Source organism: Venustampulla echinocandica, assembly GCF_003357145.1.
Source record: "Venustampulla echinocandica strain BP 5553 chromosome Unknown scaffold_1, whole genome shotgun sequence".
Lineage (NCBI taxonomy): Eukaryota > Fungi > Ascomycota > Leotiomycetes > Helotiales > Pleuroascaceae > Venustampulla > Venustampulla echinocandica.
The window spans coordinates 4,667,165-4,687,282 of record NW_022474206.1 but is presented as its reverse complement, the minus strand read 5'-3'; the positions used below and the strand labels follow the sequence as shown (position 1 = coordinate 4,687,282).

General features: G+C 47.9%; 7 protein-coding genes across 7 annotated transcripts; 3 read left to right on the top strand and 4 right to left on the bottom strand.

The window, feature by feature from the left end:
• Positions 1-459: 459 nt before the first annotated feature.
• On the bottom strand, positions 460-2,688 carry BP5553_04061 (Uncharacterized protein; the record flags this gene model as incomplete). The annotated part of the gene is made up of 6 exons (XM_032012684.1): positions 460-684; positions 736-746; positions 809-1,038; positions 1,089-1,580; positions 1,630-1,938; positions 1,988-2,688. 6 exons carry the CDS (start codon positions 2,686-2,688, stop codon positions 460-462), a joined length of 1,968 nt encoding a protein of 655 aa, XP_031872377.1.
• Positions 2,689-3,954: 1,266 nt separating this feature from the next.
• Positions 3,955-5,177, bottom strand: BP5553_04060 (Ceramide very long chain fatty acid hydroxylase; the record flags this gene model as incomplete). Its single annotated transcript, XM_032012683.1, has 2 exons — positions 3,955-4,348; positions 4,396-5,177. The coding sequence occupies 2 exons, from the start codon at positions 5,175-5,177 to the stop codon at positions 3,955-3,957; spliced, it is 1,176 nt and encodes a 391-aa protein (XP_031872376.1).
• A 657-nt stretch (positions 5,178-5,834) lies between these two features.
• On the top strand, positions 5,835-8,757 carry BP5553_04059 (putative heterokaryon incompatibility Het-C protein; the record flags this gene model as incomplete). Its single annotated transcript, XM_032012682.1, has 8 exons — positions 5,835-5,979; positions 6,030-6,190; positions 6,239-6,350; positions 6,652-6,895; positions 6,952-6,982; positions 7,033-7,775; positions 7,813-7,953; positions 8,001-8,757. 8 exons carry the CDS (start codon positions 5,835-5,837, stop codon positions 8,755-8,757), a joined length of 2,334 nt encoding a protein of 777 aa, XP_031872375.1.
• A 249-nt stretch (positions 8,758-9,006) lies between these two features.
• On the bottom strand, positions 9,007-10,644 carry BP5553_04058 (Uncharacterized protein; the record flags this gene model as incomplete). The annotated part of the gene is made up of 3 exons (XM_032012681.1): positions 9,007-9,710; positions 9,764-10,082; positions 10,132-10,644. 3 exons carry the CDS (start codon positions 10,642-10,644, stop codon positions 9,007-9,009), a joined length of 1,536 nt encoding a protein of 511 aa, XP_031872374.1.
• Positions 10,645-12,264: 1,620 nt separating this feature from the next.
• On the top strand, positions 12,265-13,478 carry BP5553_04057 (uncharacterized protein; the record flags this gene model as incomplete). The annotated part of the gene is made up of 4 exons (XM_032012680.1): positions 12,265-12,322; positions 12,372-12,668; positions 12,817-13,198; positions 13,373-13,478. The coding sequence occupies 4 exons, from the start codon at positions 12,265-12,267 to the stop codon at positions 13,476-13,478; spliced, it is 843 nt and encodes a 280-aa protein (XP_031872373.1).
• A 1,122-nt stretch (positions 13,479-14,600) lies between these two features.
• Positions 14,601-17,526, bottom strand: BP5553_04056 (uncharacterized protein; the record flags this gene model as incomplete). The annotated part of the gene is made up of 5 exons (XM_032012679.1): positions 14,601-15,046; positions 15,099-15,735; positions 15,783-16,911; positions 17,224-17,321; positions 17,377-17,526. 5 exons carry the CDS (start codon positions 17,524-17,526, stop codon positions 14,601-14,603), a joined length of 2,460 nt encoding a protein of 819 aa, XP_031872372.1.
• A 644-nt stretch (positions 17,527-18,170) lies between these two features.
• BP5553_04055 (Uncharacterized protein) lies at positions 18,171-20,088 on the top strand (the record flags this gene model as incomplete). Its single annotated transcript, XM_032012678.1, has 2 exons — positions 18,171-19,371; positions 19,421-20,088. 2 exons carry the CDS (start codon positions 18,171-18,173, stop codon positions 20,086-20,088), a joined length of 1,869 nt encoding a protein of 622 aa, XP_031872371.1.
• Positions 20,089-20,118: the final 30 nt, after the last annotated feature.

The following is a 20,118-nucleotide window of genomic DNA, read 5'->3' as shown; positions in this document are numbered from 1 at the left end:
TCCTTCTCAAAGTTCGAATACAAAACGTAGGCTCAAATTTCAATCAAACTTCAGGGTGACAAATGACACAGGTAAAAGATTCATTAGAACAGGTTGGTTTGAGCTGCACTGAATGTTGGGGGATGTCACTGAACGGAAGCAGCGCAGGGTCAGCTCCTCAGTGGAGGCCCAAGTTCATTCAGCCATGTAAGGTAAAATTAAATCGCACGGTGCCTTAACCTCTAGCAACAAACTTCTAATAACTGGATTGGGGTCACAGCTTGTGGCCAGTCACCCAAAAAGAGTATCACATGAAATTCATGTACGATATTTGTATTGTTCTACCTAGGGTGAACGAGAATCATACTACTACAATTATGCAAAAGGAAAATTAATCAGGTGTATGGGAACTGCCCTATGTGCAATCAGCAGGGTCCAGAAACATGCTCATATACCATGGAAAAGGTAACGCAGGCTGGTTCAAATCGTTTCTATGAGAAGTCCCTGCAAGTGAACGAAATCAGCAACGCTCTCGAGACATAAATGCCAGTTCACAATTTGTGGGGTCGAATCCTTGGGACCGAGGCTGACGTTGAGGCAGGCTAATATAGGAGGAAGTCGTCGAGTGTTATCGTTCGGGTAGGAGTTGATTGCTAGAAGAAGTGGTGCCGTCGAGGAGGGCACGATGACTACTGAAATCAAGATCTGTCTTGATGTTAATATATTTCTTCCCAACGGGCAAACTTTGATACATACCAGAGGCGCCCCTAGAGTTTAGCAGCAGGACCGTAATTAGCATCTTAGATAGCCTTTGTGCGTGAGAACAAACTGCTGTAGACCGCATCCACAACAGGAGTAGCGCTGATCATCCGACCGCCAAAGTATCTGCCGTTCAGACCCTTGATGGCGTTCTCGCCTCCTTGGACCCGATCGAATTTCAGGTAGATATCGCCTTGGGAGTTCGGATCTAGAGCAATGTGAACAACATGGCCATATTTCTCTTCCGCCTCTGCGCGGACGTCATCTTCCAGCTCCTTTACCCAGCTATCACCTTCTTCCCTACAACGGCCGTTAGAATTAAACTTTATAACATAGGGAGAGGTACGTACTCTGCAGGATCAAACATGTTCTTTAGAACAACGCATCTGCTTGCCATGTTGACATTGACTGGTAGGGGTTTGGTCTCTGTCTTGGGCTTCAATACTTCGCGTCTTTCATCACGTCCGTTAGTCGCAGGTGGCTCGTCGGTTCTGGCAAGCTTCCTCATCAATGCATCTCGACTATAATTGTTGAAGTTTACACCACCAACATCTGTATCATCCAGAGCACTGGCGCCGCCGGTACCTTTGTCGTTATCACGACCGCCTGCTCGATCAAAATTGCTACCGCTGGCTGCTTGTGGACCTCGTCCGCCAGATCCGGAGAATGCAGAACCCTGGAATTGTTGTTGGTGGCTCTGGCCTTGGAATCTCTGCAGCAGACTGGCTGTAGACTCAGGAGTAAACTTATCGTTTCCAAGACCAACTCGAATTGGGCGACCCGCTAGATCAAACCCGTTCATCTTCTCCAACGCTTCACGAGCTTGGTTTGGATCACGAAACCTAGACATCGTTAGCATATTTTTAAGAGCATTAGGCGATGAGCGCATACTGTACGAATCCATAACCTCGACTTCGGCCTTGCTCTTCCTTTTGCAACTGAACAAATTCAAGCTCGCCAAAAGGCTCAAAAACATTCTGTAGATCGCTTTCAGTGATGCTGAAATGTATATTACCCACATAAAGTCGATGGAAGGGAATCTGATTCGGATTACTGCCACTGCTTTCGGGGTTGCGGACTTGTCGATTCTTCTCAGCCTCGGTAAGCTGAGCGATAATAGGGATTCCTAGGAGTTTTTGACCTGTGAGTTGGATAGCAGCAGGAACCGATTCTTCGTTCTTGAACTCAACGTAGCCAACACTACGAATAATGTTAGCCATACGAATGTGCTAGACAGATATATAATTACCCTTTAGATCTGCCACTAACTCTATCCTTGACGATCTGAGCCTCCTTGACTGGACCGACCTTTTCGAAGAAAGCTATAAGTTCTTTAGTCCTAAGACGAGCAGCAAGTTGCTGGACAAAAACAGTCCGACGATCGCGCTCATCCTCTGTCAAAGGAGGTGTGCCTTCTCGCTTTGGGCTCCTACTGGCACGGCGGCCGTCATTCCGGCCACGGCGGTCATCTCTTGGCTTCTCCATATCCTCACGGTCATGACGGTCACCACGCGGGCGATAGTATCTGTTTGGGCTCCTGGATCGTGTGCGTGCACGGCCGCCGCCTCGATAGTAGTCTCCATCTCGACGGCCGGCCTCATCGGGGCTGTCTCGGTGGCGCCTTGAGGGTCGACGGTCATCATCTCGACTTCGGCTCCTACGCCTACTCTTGACACTTCCATGAGCGCTACCGTGGTCACTTGTAGGGGTACCAATCAATTCCTTATCCCCATTTGTCTCCCTGCGAACTCTGTCTCGGCTTCGGTCCCGTCGTTTTCGGTCTCTGTCGCGGTCCCGGCTGGCGTCACGAGTCCGATCTTTATCGCGCCGTTCGTTTCGTTCTGCTTTATGGCGATCATCTCCGTCCTTCAGCTTCGCGGATCCGTTCTGATCCTTAGGAGAGGCATTTGCTGTCGAATCGAGCAAAGCCTCAACGTCCAAGGCTGACATGATGAAGCGGAAACGGCTTTCCTGGATTTAGAGACAGGCTCCAACACAACTGTTAATCCTTTTCACGAAGCAAGAGTATTGGTAAGTTGATAGAATCTTCTCCGATTATGCGGTGGGCGATGTAGTACTTTGCACGAAGTAGGAGATGATAGATTGTACTTCGTAAAGTCGAGGAGGTTGGTGCCTGCTAGAATGGGCTGCCACGGAAAATTCTCATTTCCATACACGTGACCACCACGGTGTCTTAGTCACGGGATATTTCGACCACTCGTAGTGCAAAAACGAAACTATATCAAAATTAAAACTACTTGAAAACCAACATCCAAAAGGGCAAAAAGGTTCGGCCCGTCCGTTTCGAATTGCCTACTCCTTTGTCTTTGTTCAAAGGTTTTGTAGACCTGTTATGTTGTCGACCTATATCCCTTCGCCAGTACAATTTAACCTGAGCTACCAAGCCCAGCAGCCGTGCTTGTACTAAGTACTGGGTAACAGTAATTTTGTTATTTTGGTGCCTTATATATAGGATATGTTGGGTTAGGTTGTTCTACCCGCGCGTGAGATGGGCGGTGGAAGAGTGTGGGCGCCGGGCGTGGGTCTCTAAGTTCAGCTCCCCAGTCGGAGCTTTCTACTTAGTTGAAGGCGAGTGGAAGACTTTCGGGACCAAGAGCTGGAAGATGGTCGACGGGAATTAGGAACTTCGAGGTAGCTCCTGGCAGACCGCTGGGAAGTGACAAATCCTCTATCAGTGACAATCGATCTATAAGTGACCAATCCTCTATATAATCATAGGCAAAATTTCTTTGATGTGCTGATATGAAATTCCAAAAAGTATTATCAGACGGAGTCTGCTTGGGCTATGGTGTTAGCTATGGTAGGGAGATGGGAAGTATAAAGTTGTTGTGTTGAAGTCGAATTATTATTAATACTGGAACCTTTAATATAAGCAGTCTGAGGCTGGTAGAGAATAACACTTTGAGAAAGCAAACCGAGCTAGTAGTAATTCGATCAATCTAAACAACCAAGGAACTCTCAGAATGTATTATAATTATTGTACGGATCGAATATTATAGGTAAGATTGAGGGGTGACGCAGTCCCACCGCTCACCAAATGGCCTCCTCATTACTACGCTTCTAAAAGCTCACAACCAACCGCCCAACGCCAATAGTGCCCAGTACGCCCAGAGCACCTAGTACCTAACCCCTATACAAACATAACGTCGTTCTTTTCTGATGGCAGCCGCTTCAATACTAACACATTGCTGCACCCTATAAGGTCTTGACAGGAGGTGGCGCAATCTCGGTGCCAAATACCCCGTCCCAGAATCGACTTGTTACGCCAAATCCATTCTCATAGTCCATAAAGTGATGTTGCAGATGGTACTTTTTCAGCTCTCTCCAGTAAGAAGGCAGGTTCTTGTGGTGTAAAAAGTAATGGGTCAGGTCATAGCAGATGTACCCAAAGATACCACCACAGAACACAGATGTTGCAATTGACCAGTTCCAGAAGAATACGAAATGGGCAAGCTTCCAAAATGGCGTCGCAAGGGCGAGGAACAGGGTGGGCGGCATCACCAGTCTGAGTTTATCCATGGGAAGGTAGTGATGTATCCCGTGGAGTAAGAAATGGAGAGTCAGGGCAACTCTATTATCTGGTAGATATCTAGATAAAGTTAATTCAGTACTTTGAGAGCCAGGGTTCGGACTTACTTGTCTAGATGGAAGAGGAATCTGTGTAGGATATATTCCACTAAAGTCCAGAGAAAAAGACCAAGGAACCAGTAAGCTCCCTCTTCCAACAAACTAGAGCAACCAGCCCTCGCAATATATGTGCCATATGCAACTAGTGGTAGCCATATCGTGGGGACAACCCACCAAGCTGTTTTGGTCAAGGGTTCGAGGAAATTTCCAAACAATGGAGCGGAGGCTCCCCCTTTGTAGTGGCGTGGCCGATGAACTTGTTCAAGATAGAAATCCTTGCTAAATCCACCAAACCACATTTGCATAAGCAATGGTTTGTTCAAGTCGAGGAATTTGTGGGCTTTGTAATCGGTAACAAGGTCTGTCTCCTTAACAAGGTCCTCTTCAGAAGACATGCCAGTGCTCGCGAAGACTGGGACCCGATTGACGACTCCATTCTGCTTCAATTCTTTTGCTCCCTCTTCTGTGGCTGGAAGAGGCAGGATATTGTCTGGATGGGTACTCCCAGCGGCAGCGCCGATCACTTTCTCAGTGGCCAAGAATCCAACGAGGGAATCCTCCAGTATTTCATACGCGGCTTGGGAGTGCGTATGAGATACCTCGTCCTTCAATATATCAGTGACGTCCATTCCTCCATACTCCAACACCAGATCTTCACCGCCTGGATGACTTTCTATGAAGTCCGTGACATCAAAGACGCGAGTCCCCATTGTTACATAGCAACTCTTCGTAGTATTGTGAGAGGCAAGCTCGGCCAGCGAAAAGTTTGGGAGTGTTCGAGAGGGCGACATGATTGCGATTTGATTTGAACTCGGGAAAAGGAGAGATCGGGATGTGCCGTAGATGGGGATGGTGACGGATGGCGAGAAGGGAACAATAGGCTCCCAGCCAGGAAAGTAGCAGCCGCGACAGCTGGGCTAGGGATCCTGATTTGGAACTGATAGAACGAGTGAAGACCGCCCGGGGGGCAAAGGCAGATAGGCTTAGGAGAACGAGAAAGGAGAGGAAATAAACAGATGAAGCTCTCTGACTCTGAACTGCAGGACCAGGTGGCGATGGCGATGGTGGTATACTCTGTAAGGATCGATAGCGTACGCGTCCTTCGTACGACAACTCAGGAGATTTTTATGGTTGACATGCTGGATCTTCATTTCCCTTCCCGGTTGGTCCGAGGCGGTGCGCACCGCCCCCAAAAATTATTCCGGTCACGTGCGTAGATGAAGCGCACCGCCACTCTACCGCGGGGCAGGTTATCAAATTCACGCCTGACCGACTGCTTGGCAGAAGTCGGCGCGAATAACGACAGTATCAACCTTCTTAAAGGCTTCTTTCACTAGGTAGGCTAAGCTTTATACGACGTATAATCGTTAGCTAGCAGCCTATTCCTCACCATCATCACCGCATTTCTGCATAGACCTCACCTTCTGCAACATTTTATCCATCTTAAGATGGCCCCGCCTATCCCAACACTTGGATCGGTGATCTTGGTTTCGTGCCTCCTGCTGCTTGTGCTACCCGCTCCCGCTGCAGCTTTTGGCGCTGGGAATATCCCAAGTATTGCCAATATTGAAGGAGACAACTTCAGACATGGAGGTAAAGATAGCTCTGTGTCCCATAACTAGTGGGTGGTTAACATTTCCAAGATATCGAGGACTTTCTCAAGACTGTCGCCTTTATCAAGGGCCACAAATGGACCTCGATGATGATAAAGAGAGTCTATTTCGGTAACTGGCTTAGAGATTATTCACAAGCTATTGACGTGGGGAGCGTGAAGGGTGTCTCCGCGCCGACAATCCGGATCCTGGTTTGAGCCTTCGCCGAATGAGATTGCGCACCTGCTGAGAGTTTATAGGTGTGGGTCTTGAGCTTCTTGGCTTTTGGGTACGCTACGGAGGAGTTTGAGGTTACCGAAGAGAGATTAGGCGTTTATAGGCCCGAAGAACATATTGATAATCCTAAAGATTGTAAGTTTGTTTCCCAGTTGGTTCAATTGCTATATAATCGGATGGGTATCTTCTGGGTTCAGCAGCATATGATTCTCTGAGTCTATGGGACTAGAGTAGACGTTTCACCATAACCTTTGGTCCAAGAAACAACTTCAGAGCTTTGTTTTACGGCAAGGCAATGTGCTACGGAATCATCCTGTTATATCAAAGCGTTGCCACCGTGCTTGATCGATGCCTTTTCTGTTGGTAATATCAAGTCTATTTGAAATGGATACGTTGGTTTTTGTTAAGCGCAAGCTACGGGGCTGATATTTCTTAGATGCCGACAATAAGGATGCAAGACAATATGATCCTCGTCTTAGAGGTCCCGTTCAGAATGTGGAGCTCGAAATTGATAACAACACAGGAATGAAAAACTACATTGCAAATGAGAACGGAGGTTGGGCAACCAGTTCAGGCTATGTCAAGTTCAGCTTCGCTAGAAGCATTCATTTCGGAAGATTATATACGAGCGGTTCTGGAAATACTCACGGGAAAGAGGCTGACCTTTGCGAGGCGTTGAGGTGAGTGCTCACAAAATTATAACCACAGATCTGGTGTACTGACTTAAATGCCCAAGGTGTCTTGGTCAGGGTCTCCATTGTATGGAAGTGAGTAACATGAGTTGTGACCTACTTTCCGGTATTGACTATTTTGGAAGGATTTTGGAGCTCACACGAATTATGTGGAACTTGCCCTCCGCGAACTTGGCCATAAGGAGGTTTTTCCACATACGGGCGTAGCAACAGAGATCAATGTCCGAGGTCACCGCATCTTTCCTCTCGTTACCGGGACGTTTGGCGCAGTAGATTTCTTACATTCTGTTTTGGGAGAGGCAACCGACCATTTCACCCAGACTGAGGTTGAAGAAATGGATCTAGCCCTCAAAGGCGCCGAACAGTCTCAGTCCCGGGCTGATGGTCAGAGAGGATTTGGCTCTGTACAAGATTTCGCCGGTCTCCTATCTCAAGTACCTGGTGCAGGTAGCGGATTAGCCCAAACTGCGAGAGACCTCCAGACACAATCTGCTGCTCAAGAATATGAGAATGCTACCGCACGAGCCGACGCTCAGGTTAACACGCAATTCCAGGCCCCACCAGGCTCGAGCACAGGTCCGCCGGGCCCTGGGGTCCCTGGAATGAGCGCTGATTTTGATCCTGTTAAAACCGCTAAGAAGATCTACCCGATTTTGGAGTTTCGAGACAAAGTTGTGAAAGCAATCAACGCAACAATTGCCAAGATTCCGGGCTTAGAATCGCTAGTTGAGAAGATCAGCGAGACACTGACTGTCTTCGTGTTATCACTCCTTTCACCGTTTATAAGACCTATCATCCAGGCAGTCTCTAAAGCTCTGAAGGATGGATCATCCACCGTAGTTAACGCTAGGCATGTTGAGCATATCTCGTTTGTGGGCTTAGGTACTCTACTAACTATTGGTTAGTGCAAACCAGCAGTTTGAGCCTTGGAATGATCCTCATTGTACCAACCCGACCCACTCTATGCTGTCTAAGGATCACTTCTCCAACAAATTGAATGGTGTTGGAGGTCGAGTGGCTACAACCATCCTTCAATATGTCACACCGTAAGTAATATCCCCTTGCGTGTTACGATAATTAACATATTTTATAGTCGGCTCATATACGCCTGGCAAAATCCCGGAGTTCCCGTCGATGAGGTGATGAATGATATTCTTAAAGCATTCCACCACCCAGCCCTCCGCGATGAGAGTCTCGAAATCCACAGAAACATGTTTAACACAGTCAGGAAGTGGGTAGAGGAGCAACCCGACCGCCACAATCTCAACCACATCCTAAGTTCCGCCTCTGTCAAAGCCGGACGCAATCATAAGGTATCTAGCGACAAGGGTGGCCACGATCACTCCCATGGTTCACTTGGCGGCCACGGAAAGACATCTGGCTCTATATGGAGCGAAATCCGAAACCGTGATCTAGGTGCCATGGAAGGACGGGATGATAATCCTCAGTCATCCTATATCTCAAGCAGCCCTCAGCCTAGTTCGCCTGGACGTCCACCTCAGTCACCCAGTTTCGGATACCAGAATCTAGGGCAGCCTAGTTCCTCACAAGGCGGGTATTTAAGCACCGGGTACCAACAGAGCTATCAGCAAGGTGGTCCCTCACAAGGCGGATATTCGGCCCCTTCATATCAACAACCACCGTATGGTGGCGCGCCGCCAGGGCCTCAATATCCCGGACATGGTAGCCCGCCACCTCCTGGCCCTTATCAAGGTCCTCCAGGGCCTGGTTATTGGGCTACTCAGGGACCTCCCCCACCCGGTCCCGGTTTCCAAGGCGGACCACCACCAGGGCAGTATCCACCGCAGCAGCCGCCATATGGATACCCGCCCGGAGGCTATGGTTACTAGAGTACTAACTAGATAGGTTATGGCCTCCTTTTCTCGGTCGACATAGTTCGAGATGTCTGGCCATATTGGCGGATGTAATCGGTTATGGCGGCATGGCATGGGTGCGGCGATTAGGGGGGATGGGTTCCAAGATACGGAGGTGAAAACTTCGTCATATAATTGTTATTGAAATCATAAATATGCACATTCTCTAAACTCAACTTCTTACAAAAGGGCGCTCTTACGGAGATTGGTCACTCAAATCCACCTTCAATTAAGTGCTGGGTCAGCTCGCATAAACCTCGACTTCAGTGCCTTCTCGTTATCCTCAGGCTCTCTTATCCAATTCCACTTCTCCGCTGTAAAAAGACTCCTAGCATTCTTTTCGCCACCCAGATCGTTAATACCCCAAGTAGCTCTCTGATTCACCAAGGCGAAATTAAAGGCTCTTGTCTTCTCACCGCTAACATCAACATGCTCTCCATCCTCATTAGTAACCCAAAACGCCTTCTTCTCAGATCTAGCCTTGCTTGTCTCCCTCCAGGCGTTATTCTTCCAATCACCCCTCGAGCGTCCGAATTTGATACCGATGCCTATTTCAACACATATTTTAATGTAATCAAGGGCCGGGAGTAATTTAGATCTCAGTCCACAATGCGAGTGATAATGGTTAATCTGGTAACTGGGACATTGTCGAAGGAGACCAACTAAGTTTTCGATATCGCCAGAATAAATTTCTGGCCAAATATAGTCGTCAGTGTCATCGGGGGAGGCAGCTTGAAATGAGACGAGAGAGAGCAGGTCTTTCCGGGTGAGGAATTTGACCATCTCACCGAGCTGGAAGGAATCACAGGCGCCGGAGCTGTCGTATCCTAGTTTACATTGCCGGTCTTTTGAGCTGTAGAGCGATAGGCATTGCATTTGCACGGATGCGATTGTACGAAGAACGCAAGCTCGGCGGTGAGCAAGCTCACCTACCGACACGTAAGTAAAGCTTTGTGGTTGTATGTTTTGGACGCGTAAGTACCTTCTAAGCCATCAGGTAGATCCCACCAGGCTGTTTGGAAGTCAGTTGTAGCCTCATCGGCACTACTCCATATTGATGAGCCCCTCAATATCAACTCTTTTGTGGCAGAAGCAAATCGCATTGCCTGGTCTGTATGATAGAATATAAGTATCTTCTGTCGGAGAGCCTCTTCCGCTTTCGTATCCAATGTGACCGGATACTTGAAATTTTTCAAAGTCTTTTGGACATAACGAGCCACGGTTGGTAGCGCATTGTACCTATCGGCCATCACAACGAGGACCGCCAAGCAATTCAGCGTAAACGGTCTCGTTGCGTGTTCCTACAAACCTATTAGCCTAAGCTCTGTAAAGTTCGAATCTCGAGCATACAGCGCCATGCATAATCCGCAGCATATCGCTGAATATAGTCTCCCTCCCAATCGTTCTAGTTGCAGCATCCTCATCAACAATCTTAATCCTAGGGAGCCTGCCCGCTTCAATTTCCGTGGGATTCAATTTCGACTGGGCAAGACTTGCAAAAGCCTTTGCGATTGCTGATCCCTCTGCAAAACTGGGCCCTAGAAGATGTTGGAAATAGCGGGAATTCTTGTTGAGAGTTTCGAGTCGGACTCGGTAGAAAATTCGTGGAGAGGGTATCGACGACTTTGAAATTTTGAATTTCCGGATGTCTTCGCTGGGGATGGATTTGTTGCATGCACCGGTATTTTCGAAATGGACCTCAAGAATAACATCTCCGGTGGTTCGGATCTCCACAACCGGAAATATCTCGCCCCCGACATGCAACGAGGGCCCCGCCTCCTGGGGGTCTTGGGAATCGTGGTGAGGCATGTCGGCCTTAGGAGTCTGGAGGGTGCCATTGGGTCTTTGAGGAGATTGTGCCATACTTTTCACTGCGGTATATCGTCTGGCGCTCAAAAGTGGTATGGGGTTCCGACGAGGTCTAGATGCTTAATCGCTTTCCGAGATGGTCGAACTTTCAAACGTCGTGTATCAATTCGGATAGGCCGCTTTGGGAACAGATATCTTCACGGATATGGCCACGCCATCTCCAAGAGTCTCCACACAAGGTAGCAGGCGTAAGTTGAGGGCTGGGTATGTGGCGATATATCGTTTGTATATGTATACAAGCCGGAGGAGAGCTCGGATGAGGTAAAGGGATGCCAAGCCAAGCAGCAAGCTAACAAGGGTGCACTGCCGAGACCGAACCCCCTGTTCTCACAACTCAAAGCTCACCTCAACAGAACAAACTGCTACCAGACCTAAACCCATGGGAATAAAGCCAAGTGACTTTGGGCATCTTTCAAGGGCAAGGAACTCTCTAACCGACCACGGGGAGCTACATCACCCGGTGATTTATTTGGAGTATGCTTTGGTTGTCGTTCAGCCCCTTGTACAACCTACAGGAGTTGGGCGTTTGTGGACGTTCTTTTTGAGCTCCATGACTACTTGCTTAGCTGTTTGAACATTATTATGTTTCAAAATTCCTTCCCATTATAATACCTCTGGTTTTTGCGGTCGGTTGCACTATGTTTGCGAGCCACAATATTAATCCTAGTAGGATCCAAGTTAAGGTGATGCTTGGCCACCGACTTGTACACCTCTCAAGCCGGGTAGGTCAAGTTGAACTAGGTCTTAGGAATTACTCCAGGCCGCCAATGCGTATTTGGATTTATGGCCCCGATTTATTAAAATAGAGATCATAGAAAACCTTGCAGCAGCTCAGTCTAAACTTAACGGAATATCGGCATGTTATACTATCCTACTTATCAAGAACATTGGGCTCCTTTGTTATATTTTGAGGTCAACTCTGTAATAATTGGCTCAATACATCAATGTCATCATATACTGAACGTGTGTGCTATGCATTGAATACACAGTTAGATCTCTTAAGATCAATATGTTGGTTAAAAATATACAGATGTTTCCAGTTATGAAGGCCCCAAGCAACATACCACATTTGACACCTATTGAGATTTGCTCCAGAGTGCTTTAATGGCTCATATCTAACGATGCAATGGCATTTACCGGACCTTTAGAGCTGATTTGAGGCTTGGATGTCTGAAACGTCGTGATATATATGTGACATATTAGTCACAGCCACCATCTTTAGCCCCGATATGCCGCGACCGCTCTGCAGACCGCTCTGTTTATATTTGAGGTTTGTTATTGTCTAGACAACACACTCTCTTCCCTTCAACTCTCATTATCACTTACGTGATCGACTACTGTTGAATTGCTCGAGAATTGCGCGGTGTCTGGATAGCATCCAATGGTATATCGAAGATGTATGTCCACCTTCCCATCCATGCCATGAGCCTTTTCACCTGTTGTATCTTCTCGGTCTCTAGCTTTTGCGTGATCCGATCTGGCTGTGACTACTTTGATGGAGTCGCATCCGCGTATCTCGCATCCTTGCCATCGCCCGGAACTGACGCCCAGATCTGACCATAATTTTGTCTAGCAACGCCAGTTAGCAAAGCCAAATTCAAATTCACATTCAGGATGGCTTCTCATGGGAAACTCCTCCTCTTGGTGGTTATGACAGTTGTCTTCAAACAAGGTGGGTATCTATCCCGTTCTTAATATCTTCATGTTGTTTACAGTTGTAGTGGCCAGTCTGGCTTGTGGTTCTAAAGAGTTACTGTCGGACCTAGACATAACTTCCGGTATATTCAATGGTAACGCAGTAGCCAAGCTCGACATTGTCTTAGGACATGATAGTAATGTATCGGCCACTCTGAAAACCGGCTGCGGCAATCAGCCTTTTTTAATCATCACCAATACAGTTACGGCGATTCCAACCCTTCCACAATTTACGGTCACAGAGACAGCACCAACGAAAGTTACTACTGTAACAGTCTCTGCATATCCGCATGGTCCCCAGATCACCTCTGTTGGTGCGTGCTGTAAGTACCGACTCTCTATTCTTTTACGTAGCGCATAAATTAGCTCGCAGAGCATTTATTTTCTCACATTATATTCCTTTATATCCAAGTTCTCGAAGCTCTACTCTGGCGTAGAGATTCGGCCACATCTTATTCAGTTGTCTTCCAGGTTTTGGTGATCGTGTCTTTGGCGTATTCGGATTTGACATGCTAACTTTCTGCCTTTCTGATCACCCAGCCGATACCAAGTTAAACGTCCTGACGCCATGCACTACTATTTTTGAGCCAACCTCTACTCCGCTAACCTCCGATGCTACCTCTGGCAAGAAGCCCCCATTCAAGCCTATTCACGACCTCATCAAACGCATTATTATGGGTTCAGGCGAGACTTTACCACCCCTTAACAGCGTGCTCAAGACGGACCGTCGAAGTCATATTACTCATATGAAGGCTACGGACATAGTGATGTGCGACGTCTTCCCCGAAGGCCTCGATATCAGAATATCCTTTGTCCATGTTATCACTTGCCTGATATTGTTTGGAGTCGTGCTGTATGAGTATCAGAAACCAAACTCTATCTTCCGGCGCGAGAGGTGTTATTTTCGGCAAATGATGATTCTATTTAGCGGTTCTGTCATGTTTGGATTGCTTCTAGCACTTTGGAAGCTGTTTTCCTTGACTGAGTGTATCATAATTGCAGGCGATTAATGCTCTGGGCATTATAGGATGGAGAAGCGCATTACAATGGTGGTTTACTTCCGTATGCAGCTACCATTGGCGATCAAGGATATTGTTTCAGCTTCCAGAGAGAATGTGGTTTGCGAAAGATGATGATAAGCTGTCCACGCTGCAACTGGAAAGGGCTTTAAATAATGTTTTATAAGCCGTTGTGCCTTAATTGCGCCTGTGAACGTGCTTAGCAACTGACTGTACTGGGAAAGCTTTCCGCAGTGTATTCCAATTTAGATAGCACCTTCTAAATTTTACTCTTCAAAATTTTCACCCTCCCCTAACGAATGCTGGCGATGGCTCTTTTCCCTAAAGAGATATCAACCGAGCACTGACTATATAATAATGTTTAATCCTTTTGCAGGGAGCTGGAAAATCCCCGTAACCCAGCGCATAATACGGCTATCAGGTTCCACTATTGGGGAGGGGCGCCGGCCTAATACCCAAGCTCTATAGTGTATTTGTACTAGATTTAGGGTCAACCGGAAACCCAGTAACTATTAGTCGAAGGCCTAGAGCGGATTACAAGAGTATGAGAGAGCTGATCTAATAATGTCTACTACTAGGAGCGTTACGAGCACGAGGGCAAAGCGCAATATTCGAAATTCGAGCCACTCAGAGGCATTTAAGATGGTTTTTAAACCCTGTCATTAATCGGGTTGACAATTAAACTTCGTATTTGTTTACTTCGGAAGTATGACGAACTTTCCTTTCTTTTCATTTTATTTTGCGTTCTTAAAGCTTTTTGGCCCCCGGTTATTTGCTTTGAAGTGTTTGTAGTGTGCTAACACTCATTTATCCGAGCTATGTTGGGTCACAGTATATGGTACAAAGTTACATGATATGTTGATGACTTGGCGAGAGGGAAGGATCATCCCTTGCCGTGGTGCTATTGTGCTGTAGTGAAGTTGTATAAATTGTTTGTGAAGGACTATACCCACTCTGGAAGTGGCGTCGCTGAATTATGCCAACGAGCATTTATCACTCCTTTAACCATTCCTCATATCTAACCCCCTAATAAGATATCCAGCAAAGCTGCAATACTAGTAGAGATAATCGAAAGTAATAATTCCACGCAATTCCTCCCTGCTACAAGTACATGTCCATATTATCAAAATACGGCAATGCGGTCCCTTTCTAGGCCAGAACGCCAATTCCACGATGTATCTCCCTCCTCCAAAGCCAACAGGAAACACCAAGTTTCTCGTAGTGTAATTTGAGATATCATGTCCATAGCGGTGCTGTAACCTCAGCAGCCCTCTCCACCACCGCACGCACCCTATCGCCAAACACCCGATTTGCACATTCGACCTCCAAATCTTCAAGCCAAACCTTCGCCACCATCTTATCAACCTTAATTTCCACTCCCGGGACTGGGATGCCAATTTTATGCAGGCGTTCAAGTTCCACTTTCTGGAGCGCTTCCAACTCCTTATCCCCGTCCCCGGAGGCTTCCGGTATGCCATCTTCTTCTTTCATGGTTGTTGGAGATCCGGGAGGAAGTAGTGCCTTGTTTGAAACTTTAGGCGTTGCTATAGGGGTGATGTTGTCAGCGCCAAATTGGGTTTCGAGGAACATGAAAAGTCGCTCTAGACGCTCGGTTGGCGAGAGGTTGCTGTGGGGATTCCGAGATGGAAGCTTATGGGAATGAGAATGTTTGCTAGAAGATTCTGCGGGAGAAGTGTTAGCTTGTTCATTGGGGTTTGGGATTGGCACACGCACGTTTCACCGCCGCAGGGCTGCTTTCCACAGAGAATAGTACCGCCATGATAGCGTCCGCGATACCATCATTCAACATATTACCTTCCCATTCCAGTTCAACTTCCCCATTGCTATTATGACGTACGACGACACAATCCATAACTAGATAGGCTGTCGTTTGCCTGGAAATTTCTTCATCTGCCTCCTCTGAAGACCCGTTCATATGGGTGTCGCCATTCGTTCCATTGTGTAATTTACTTTGGGGTAACTCTTGAATGCTACCAAATGTACTCTCCAAAGCCCATCTGATCAGGTCAATACCTGCAGCACTCAGTGTCATACGCTGCTTGCAGGTAATGCTCGTCGTGGTCAAGCCAGCATACTCTCTCAGATCCTCCGGTGCCATCAATGACATCTTGAAATCATTTTGGACTAATACTCCGGTAATGAGCTGTGGTTGATTCTCGTCTACAGAAGGTGGGGGTATTGATGCAAGCTTCCCAACGACTTTGACGATTTTATCTGCTTTGAAAGGAATACGAAGTTCTTCGCAATTTCGCGGGCTGTATACCTTGACTTTCGCCGTTTTATCGGCATTTAGAGAGAGTAACTTGGATTTCAAGCGCATCATATTATGCTGTTCGCCATGCACAAGAATCTATCCATCGTTAGCAAATGAAAGAAGATGACTGCCGAGTGACCTACTACTACTGGAGCTGCAACCTCCTCAATAAATTCTCTGTTCTCTGTACCATCAACATGGGCGGCAAACGAGTATTCTTGCACAGTACAACGTCTTGGTATCATAACTTTATCATTTTCTCCAGCGCCGGGCCCTCGTCTTGCTGCACCACTGCCGCGGGACATGATAGCGGGAATTTGATCTGGTTCCTGCACGATCTGCTTTGCCATGGTCCCCTCGACACTGTACCCGGTTATGATGACCCCATTTTTGTCACTTGGTGCCCAACGTTCAAGTAATTCTCTACTAACACCATTCTGAAGCATTCCAGGACTGGCCAACATAACACAGGCCCCAACATCATCAAAGCGATCCAGGTTTTTTAATGAGCGAATATATTTGAAGTCCCATGGACCACCTTTTCCGGCAGTGTCCGCTGAAGCTTCTGCTTCGGCCATTCGCTCTCGGAAGAGTCGTTTGATATTGTCGTTCATAGCTCCAATGTATGTCTGATAAACAAGCATACATTTACGAGCCAAGTTACTGGCATAGTAGATAGGTACCTTTTGGAATTCCTGATGGCGACCCCAATATTCATCCAAAATCAAGAGGAGTTCTTGCGCTCGCCCTAGAGCGAATACCGGCATCAAAACACGACCTCCTCGGTTCAGGATACCGGTTATTGATTTCATGAGTGCTTGCTCCCGTTCTAAGCGGGGAATATGCGAGGCAATCCCGTAAGTTGACTCTGTAATCAACACATCTATTTTGACGCCTTTTGGAACCTCGGCGGAGACAAGATGCCGATCATCTTCTCGAGAATAATCGCCAGTGAAAAATATCTTAAGACCGGCGATTTCGATAAGGAACATAGCAGCACCAAGAACATGGCCAGCGGGATAGGGTGTGATTCGAATTGAAGATATAGTATGGGTGGTATGATAGTCAATAGCTTCGATCTGGGGGAATGTTGACAGATGGTCTGCTTCGGTGTAAACAGCCTGGGAGCTCGAAGACGCTTCTCCAACTCTAATACTGTCCTGGATGAGCCATTTGTAAATGGCTTTGGTTGGATGCGTCATGAACACCCGGCCTTTGAAATTGGTCTTCGCGAGCACATAGGGTAGCGAAGCTGCATGGTCGACGTGGAAACTCGAAGCAGTTAGCCAATAGCTCCCAAGACGAAGGGTGTAATCTCGTAGAGAACAATAGAAACGCAGCGTAAAATATGTACAATTCTGTATGCTCAAGTGCAGGTCATCTAAACAGGCTCAAGGGTGAGTATCTTCGGGGAAAACGTATTGTATTGATTCTGGTGTACATGGTATATTTCCAAAGATCGAAACCTGTCCGAAGCCTGATAGATGTCCCGCGACCAGAAAACGCTTAATTGCTGAATATGAATCCAATATGTGATTCCAAGCCCTCCCCTCCGATCAAAGACAAAAATTGAGAGTCGCTTACTGGCTGATTAAAAGCACATCGACTGTGCTCAAGTCAAAATCATCGTAGAAAGGTAGGCCTGCTAAGCCTTCGTATCCCGGGTGCATTCCAGCATCAAGCTAAACAATATATTGTTAGTTGTTGGCTCGAATAGAGCAGCGGCGCAGAACCTACCATGACCGTTTTGCCTTTGTACTGCAGTATATGACAAGACCTGCCAACCTCGTTTCCTCCTCCAAGACACAGAAACATTAGCTCGTCGGCAGGGTCAGCAGGCTCTTCATCTGCGGGAGCCATAGCAGCAGCTTTGCGCTTAGATGCCATCTTGAGAAATGATCCTAGGTGTTATCTAAGGTGTGATGGTTGATTCCACTTGGCCTCACAAAGGCAGGGAAAGGTCAGTATCAGCAGGCTGTCATTCCGGGGCTAGGAAACGCGTAAGAGCGATCTGGGTTGTCTGTAGTGCGAATGCTATCGCCAGGAATATTCAATCGTGATAGACGCCAACATGTACGGAGTACGAAGTATTGTATATTTATGACCGCGAGGTTTGAGCTTCGCAACTTCAACTTAGGTTCGCAAGGAAGCTGCGACCCTAGTAGCCGCCTACAGGGGGCCAAATTGCCGCCGAACCACGTGACTATTTAAGCTAAGAAACGGGCATCGCGACTCCGTGAAAGACACAACTCCAGGTGACCGAAAGCGATGGAGATTCACTATTAGCATCCCGCCGACCCACAAAGCTATTGTTCGATTACTGCTCGAAAGGCTACCAGTCGCATCAATAGATCCATACTATTGTCCACCGGCCCCGCACATGGGTCAACGTTTTTGGAGGACGGTGGGCTCTGCGCCTGCCTTGTGAGCGTGGTGAAAGAAGAGACGAGACTCATTACCCAACCGTGACTGACGACAAAGACAACTAAGACCAAGGAAACCCACGACGATACCAACGACTGACGATCATCATGGCGCAACCGCAACAGCAATATCCAATGCCTCAAACCCCTTTCTCCCCGCAGAGCGCGGCGTCCCCAGGGACGCCCCAGCAGTTTCCCTTCCCGCCATCGAAACGGCAGCGATTATCTCCAAATCCACCATCGCAGCCATCTTCGCCATATGTCCAGTCGCCGTATGGCATGAGCCCTGGGGCATCGGGACCTCCATCTGCTGGCGCGTCTCCTCACTTCTCAAACGTCCAGCTTCCACCAAATGTCTACAATACCCCTTACTCGAACGGACTCACCGCACCCACTCTTAGCCTTCCTCAGTCTCAACCTCCCGTCCAAAACCAGCCTCAGAATCCTCTTACCTTCCCAAATCAGGGTCAAGGCAATTCTCCATATTATAGCAACTACGCGATGGCACCCCAAGGTACTGGGATGATGGGCCCTCCATCAAAGCCGGCTGAGAAGTCGAAAGAGGATTCCGACGTGATGGATGTATTGGGTGGCACTGGAATTGATATAAGAGAGGAAGAGCAATATTTGTTCAACAGTTCATTTAATAATGAAGTTAGCGGCTCACGATCTGGAACCTTCACCTCTGGGCGTAGCTTTACTCAGTTTCCTCCAGGAGACCAGGCGAGCTTTTATGGCGCGGGCCCTGCGAACGCAGCTGCTGAGGCCGCAAATGCAACGTCGCAAGATGAGTTTCACAAGAAAGCCGCAGATAAGGCCTGGCATGACGCAGCCCGGAATCTTGCCGTCTCAAGAGAGCGCGAAATAAACAGACCGTTTCTAGAACTATTCCCTCTGCAGAGGAGAGCAGAGAAGATAGCGTCGGAGCATGGAGTTGCATTAAATGAGGGCAAGAACAGCAAAATGGGAAGCTTCATATTACCGGGCAATTCTAACGTAGCGGTTCAGACTGGTGTAGGTCCCAATGGCGCATTGACAGCTACAAGTGGGACGTTTCTTCCTTCAGACACTCAACTTTGCGACCAAGTTGCACTATTGTCGCTTGCAACAAAGTACCGCTTGAGGAGTTTATTGGAAGATGCGGCGAAGCTTGCACAGGGGCGGCAGACCGGATCTCATGGGCATATTCCCGAAGATTGGGTGGACGTGGCAGAACCAGTTGATACGGCCACCTCTACTGCTATGGCCGAAGGCGGTCCTCGCGCTGGATGGGAGAGTGCAATTAATCCGCACTCTAATCCGCGAAAGCGTATGACAAGCTACCTAACTCTGTTAATTGAAATGCTAAAGGTTTTTAGGGTCATTCTCATCGGCAAATAAAGCAATACCCACTCCTGTCTCGGATGGAGCAAAGACACCAACTGATGGCCCCAAGATCACCAATGAGGTCGCCAGTGCTCTTCGGAGCACGGCTCAGAAGGAGCGCGATTCTGAGGAATCACGACTACGAAAACGCGTAGGCCGTACTCCAGGAGACGGTACACCTCGTCAAACCTCTGTGGCACCTGCTACACCTGGTTCGGTTGCACCCGAAGCCCCTGAGAAGGGACCGACGAAGAAAGAACAGGGCAAGAAAGCCCAAGCAAAGGCCAACGAGGCAGCTAGTCACGCCGCTGCAAATGTGACCACCGCCACGTTCCTCGGCGGCGGCGGGGGTCTTTTTGGAAAGAAGAAGAAATATAGCTGGATGACAGGTGGAGGCGGTGGCCCTGGAAGCGGTACAAGTACACCGGGCCGCGTCGCGACGCAAGGTCTTCCTGGAACACCCGGGACTCCTGCTGCAAATCCAGGCCCTGAGAAATTCACGGTCGACGGCGTGAAACGTATGGGAACATGGCGAGAAGACCAAGATAAGGGCAAGGGGGTCCAGCTCCGGGACTGGGTTACCACTCTTGAGCAAGATGGACGTGAGAAGAAGGCACTACAACGAGCTTATATGTCTCTAGATCATTCGGAGCCCAAATAGGGCGTGTATTAATCAAGAATTTGGGGGGGG